Consider the following 6339-nt stretch of genomic DNA (forward strand, 5'->3'; position numbering starts at 1 on the left):
CAACAAAGGTTCATCTAGTCAAGGCTATGGTTTTTCCTGTGGTCATGTATGGATGTGAGAGTTGGACTGTGAAGAAGGCTGAGCGCCGAAGAATTGATGCTTCTGAACTGTGGTGTTGGAGAAGACTCTTGAGAGTCCCTTGGACTGCAAGGAGATCCAACCAGTCCATTCTGAAGGAGATCAGCCCTGGGATTTCTTTGGAAGGAATGATGCTAAAGCTGAAACTCCAGTACTTTGGCCACCTCATGCCAAGAGCTGACTCATTGGAAAAGACTCTGATGCTGGGAGGGATTGGGGGCAGGAGGAGAAGGGGACGACAGAGGATGAGACGGCTGGATGGCCTCACTGACTCAATGGACGTGAGTTTGAGTGAACTCCGGGAGTTGGTGATGGACAGGGAGGCCTGGCGTGCTGCGATTCATGGGGTCGCAAAGAGTCAGACACGACTGAGCGACTGAACTCAACTGAAGCAATAGGCAGGGCACCCTGAGAAGCTTCCTGTGCACACAGGAGAGTAGGTGTGGGGGTGGGTGGCAGTGATACACGGGTGAGAGAGCTGATATAGGAAACAGAAAAACAAACGGAAAGCAAAACAAACACTCATCTGATAGTGAGTCAGTGAAAAACTAGAAAATTATTCAGAAACAATTATACTCTAACTTGCCAATTTCTTCCATATAAATACGAAACTGGAATTTTAAATGTACATCAGTTAGGAATATGCGAGTAGCAAAAGTATCCCTCTGTGAGGAAACTGCTTCTTATATCCTTTTTTATCTAGCTGTCTGAAATCAAAACTTAAACAGATAAATGTGAGAATCCGTTTAAAAGATTTCCTCACAGAGGGACACTTTCCAAAAGAAAGCAAAATCTTATCCATCCTTGATGTTCTATTGGTTCGAGTACAATTTTGAATACCCACCATCTTGTGGGCTTCGCCAGTAACTCAGACGTAAAGAATTCACCTACAATCCAGGAGACCCAGGTTTGATTCCTGGGTCAGGAAGATCCCCTGGAGAAAACAATGGCAAGCTACTCTAGTATTCCTGCCTGGAGAATCCCATGGACAGAGGAGCCTGGCGGGCTACAGTTCATGGGGTTGCAAAGAATTGGACATGACTGAGCAACTAACACTCACTTTTTCACCATTTTGTTACTTTTCGTAAGGCAATTAATTTACAAATTGTTCTTGTCACTGTGGCTTATTTAAAACATATTAGAAAAGCACACTAAAATCTATTTCTGAATGTTAACTTATTTCCAATAAGCATTTTTAAAAGTTAAGCAAATTAAAGGACTATTCAGTATCAAAATATGAAACTAACATCCATCATTTCAGGAAATGACCATGATCTTAATCATGAGAGTTTAATGTTCTTTTGCTTAATGCACTGCTGGGATGCACCACTTCCATATAATAACAGCAATTACCTGTGCTTACACCACAAATGTAATCAAAGAGTTGATGAACTGGCTTCTGAGTAAGTTCAACTAATTTTCGTAGTGTCTGAAGAGCAACCACACCCCTGTAGGAAAAATAAAAGGCAAAAATGAGAAGTCCTGTTTTAAGGAAAGCTAATCTATTTACTAAAACAATCCCTGGTTTTCTAGTTTATATGCTAATATGAAAACTAGCCAAAGGTTTCTGGATTGCTTTTGAAAATACAGTATCTAAATAATGGTACTGAAACCTGGGTTACAGCAGCAGATTTTGAATTTACACTGCTGCTGCTGCTAAGTTGCTTCAGTCGTGTCCGACTCTGTGCGACCCCATAGATAGCAGCCCACCAGGCTCCGCCATCCCTGGGATTCTCTAGGCAAGAACACAGGAGTGGGTTGTCATTTCCTTCTCCAATGCATGAAAGTGAAAAGTGAAAGTGAAGTCGCTCAGTCGGGTCCGACTCTTAGCGACCTATGGACTGCAGCCCACCAAGCTCCTCCGTCCATGAGATTTTCCAGGCAAAAGTACTGGAGTGGGGTGCCATTTACACTAGTATCTCTTTAAATAAGACAATGAAGATATGGCAATATAAGGTATTTTAGCAGACACTACAACTCTGAAAATTGCTTAAACTCTGTATTCACTGGTTTGGGGATGTCATGAATTGGTTTCTCCACTTACCAACATGGTTGGTAAACCTATGCTTCTACACATTTCATTTTCTGTAATTCATCAGTCATATTTTTAAGCTCTCTTTTATTCATTTTTTTAAAACTCTCAACTATCTCAAGACAAGGTTCTGCACTAAGGAGGTATTAATTTACGCTGCTGACTTTGTTCATTTCTGAATCCTCACCAAAGGTAGCAAGTAGCTTCAAATGTGAAAGATGGAACAGCCTAGGAGATGCGGGCCAATTCAGGGTGTGTGTAACAGGTGGACAATCCTTAATATTGGAGGATATACATACACAATGAAAAGTTTTCATCTCAATACAAGGTGTGGAGCAGAGAACACTGTATTAATCAGGTACCATAAAATAAAATTTAGTGTCAAATTGTGTTTTGATATTGCAAGCACAAAGTCACTAGAAAATATTGTATTATTAAAATAGAAAATGAAAGACTATTATTAATTGTAAAAATAATGTAAATTCGAAGACAGCTGATAAGACAAGATCATTTATGAGAGACACACTGCAGATTTAATGTGCCTTTAATGTGAGACATGAAGAATTAAAGATCATGCCAGATAAAATATATTTAAGTGTGCCCTCCATTATCTTATGAAAAGGAAAATAAAACATGCACACACACACATGCGCGCATATATATATTCATACAGAAAAAACATTTGAAGAAATAAATCAAAATAGTAAAAATAATCTTGGATACGTGAGATATATTATGTTTGGCTTGTTTCTCTTTGTATTTTTTTTCTCCCAAGTTTTACTTGTATAAGCCAGAAGAAAACTGTTTTTAAAATGCAGTATTCATAAAGTAATTCTGGACAATTTAAAAATCAGTATTATTTCTAGGTCGAGTCTATGTTTAATGCTGTACCAGGTAGAACGAGTAAGAAGGGTTCCTTTTCTCATGAGGCTTCTTATCTTACTCATTCTGTACAAATTTCCCATCCTCGCTGCTTTCTCATAGTCCCCTAAACCAGGGTCTCCCAACAGCACATCACTGACATTTGGGCAAGATGTTCCTCTGCTGTAGGAACTATGCCAGGCATTGCAGGGTATTTAGCACCAACTGTTCTCTTCTAAATTGACTAATAAAATGAAATCAAATACTCTTTGGTCACAAACCTATTTTCACTCTATAGATCCCTCACTCTAAACAGACATTTGAATGCTCTTTACGGTTCTTATTTCAGAACTCAACTCAAATGTTATTTCTTCAAAAACTCACAGTCATGATCACTCTTTCAAACAGCACTGTTACACTCTATCCTTTCACTCTGCCTTATTTTTCTTCATAGCACACATTATACATTTCTGTTTTTCTAGTTGTTATCTCTTAAAGGAAGAGTAGAGATGGCAGGGAAGTAGAACACAAGCTAGAAATTTTAGGGGGAAAAGATTTATAAAACCAAGCCAAAGTGTCTAGCCAACAAATAATAAGGAACTACACAATTAGCAAGCATGGATGGATTGCCAGTAGTAAGAAAGGAGTCAGATGGTGAAACTGGTGAATTTTACCAATTGGTGAAAGGAGATGGTGAAATCTCCTTCTGAGCTAAGAATGCATTAAATATTTCTTGTGTATACCAGAACTGGTGTCTATAAGATGTAGGGAGTCAGGAAGTTACTGATATAGGCTCCTTTTCTAACAATCACCTTATTACTAGGTGACTAATATATATAGGTAAGATACACACAATAAAAGAAAGGTAACATTACATAACATTGCCAAAATTTTAAGAGAATCATTGTTGACAAACTGTCCTAAACTACCAAAAATGTCTGAGAAGGTAAACTAAAACATAAGACTAGGTCACATTAAAATAACAGGAAATTCAGGTATATGTTAAAAGAAGTTCTTAAAGTTCTTAGATTGATAAACCAGTAAATCGAGAAAAACAATTTCATGTTTTACTTTAGAATTTGGTTTTATAATGTCATAATTATACTGAATCAGTTTAAAAAATTCTTACAATTGATCTGATCTACAGGTATTTTTTTTCAACTGATGTATAATTGCACACCACACTGTTCTAGTTTCCCATGTACAATGCAATGATTCAACATCTGTATGCACTGCAAAATGACCGCCCCATCTGTCACCATAGAAAGTATAACATTTTTTCCTTGTGATGAGAACATTCAAGATTTACTTTTTAAAGCAACTTTCAAATTTGCAAATACAATATTATTAACTACAGTTCCTATGCTGTACACTACATCCCCATGATTTACCTATTTCATAATTGGAAATTTGTACCTTTCACTTCTCTTCACTCATTTCACCCACCCTCCAACCTCCCTTCCATAGGGCAACCACCAAGCTCTTCTCTGAGTCTTTGAGTTTTCTCTTGCTTTGTTTTTGTTTCTTATATTTCATATATAAGATCATACAGTATTTGTCTTTCCCTGTCTGACTTATTTCACTTAGCAAAATAACCTCAAGTTCTACCTATGCTATCACAAATGACATTTCATTCATTTTTATGGCTAAGTAGTATTCCTGTGTGTGTGTATACACATATCCCTTACATATTCTTTACCCATTCATCAATGGACACAGATTGTTTCTACATCTTGGCTACTGTAAATAATGTTGTAACAAACAAAGGTACATATATATCTTTTCAAATTAGTGTTTTCATTTTCTTCTGATCAATACTCAGAAAGTGAAATTGTTGGATAATATGGTAGTTCTGTTTTTATTATTTAGGATCTATAGGTTTAAAAAGACTATTTTGCTAATACACTAGTGGACAGAGACAAGAGTCTTATAGTCACCAAGGGGGTGAGGGTTGGGGAGGGATGGAGTGGGAGTTTGAGGTTAGCAGATATAAGCTATTATATACAGAATGGATACACAACAAAGTCCTACTGAACAGCACAGAGAACTCTCTTCAATATTCTACAATAAACCATAATGGAAAAGAATATATTATAAAAAGAATGTATGTATGTATAACTGCATCAACTTTGTTATACAGCAAAAATTAAAACAATACTGCAAATCAACTAACTTCATTAAAAAGAATTTTTAAAAAATCATTTTTCTAGCTTTACCTGGTTCCTCCACCATCAATTGAGAGAATCCGGATTCCTCGTCCTTTCACTGGATCCACATAGCCAATTAACGCCAAAATTTCTCTAACTGCAGCCTGTAGAGTTTCATCCTTAATTTGTCTCAGTCGTAGTAAATAAGGAATAATTTTTTCCTATATTGAAAGTAAAGACATTTTGCTGCTTTTGTCACAAGAGTGAAAATATATGATTGTTTTAAATCAACACATGTAGATCATCTCATGTAACCAGAATGCCAGTGTTTATTACTTTCTCAGTAATCTTAAATGATAGACTAGCTTTTCACGTATTATTGTCAACTAATATCTAGGATGTATTTGTCCTAATATCCAGGCCAAAAAGTAACTTCAATATAAATATTTTTTAAAAGGTTCAGTGCTTAAAAATTGGAGAAAATGCCATTTGCTTAACACATATTTACAAAGTACTGTCACAACAAAAGATTAATGTCATATAGTTCATACAATATTTTGTCCGAATCCTAAAGAAGACGAAATTGCTTCATTGTAATTATTGGAAATTAAACTTGTTATTAACAGAAAAAAATAAACCGTCTCATGTATACCACATATGGAATACAAGGGTAGCTCACTGTGAAATATGAACAACTGTTAATAAATAAAATTAAGGTAGAAGGTAAAGGGTGATCATTATAAACAAGTAATTAGTTTAAACAAACTTGGGACCTCAAGATTCTAAGCATTCAACTTCATATTGTTGATCAGGCAGGAGATTAAATAAATCCTAGGAAAATTCTGAAAGAGATGGGAATACCAGACCACCTGATCTGCCTCTTGAGAAACCTGTATGCAGGCAGGAAGTAACAGTTAGAACTGGACATGGAACAACAGACTGGTTCCAAATAGGAAAAGGAGTACGTCAAGGCTGTATACTGTCACCCTGCTTATTTAACTTATATGCAGAGTACATCATGAGAAATGCTGGGCTGGAAGAAGCACAAGCTGGAATCAAGACTGCCGGGAGAAATATCCACAAACTCAAATATGCAGATGACACCACCCTTATGGCAGAAAGTGAAGAGGAACTCAAAAGCCTCTTGATGAAAGTGAAAGTGGAGAGTGAAAAGGTTGGCTTAAAGCTCAACATTCAGAAAACGAAGATCATGGCATCCGG

General features: G+C 36.5%; 1 protein-coding gene across 3 annotated transcripts in view; it reads right to left on the reverse strand.

Annotated features, from left to right (window-relative positions):
* PNPLA8 (patatin-like phospholipase domain containing 8) overlaps positions 1–6339 on the reverse strand; it is a 50412-nt gene that overhangs the window by 21064 nt on the left and 23009 nt on the right. For all 3 annotated transcript variants that reach the window (XM_010841488.1, XM_010841490.1, XM_010841487.1), the window contains exons 4-5: positions 5188–5339; positions 1432–1526 (exon numbers count right to left, since the gene is read on the reverse strand). In XM_010841488.1, the coding sequence (XP_010839790.1) occupies positions 1432–1526; positions 5188–5339 (247 nt within the window). The remainder of the gene's footprint in view (positions 1–1431; positions 1527–5187; positions 5340–6339) is intronic.

The sequence above is a fragment of the Bison bison genome, unplaced genomic scaffold (genome assembly GCF_000754665.1).
Source record: "Bison bison bison isolate TAMUID 2011002044 unplaced genomic scaffold, Bison_UMD1.0 scf7180017864162, whole genome shotgun sequence".
In the NCBI taxonomy this organism is placed as follows: Eukaryota; Metazoa; Chordata; class Mammalia; order Artiodactyla; family Bovidae; genus Bison; species Bison bison.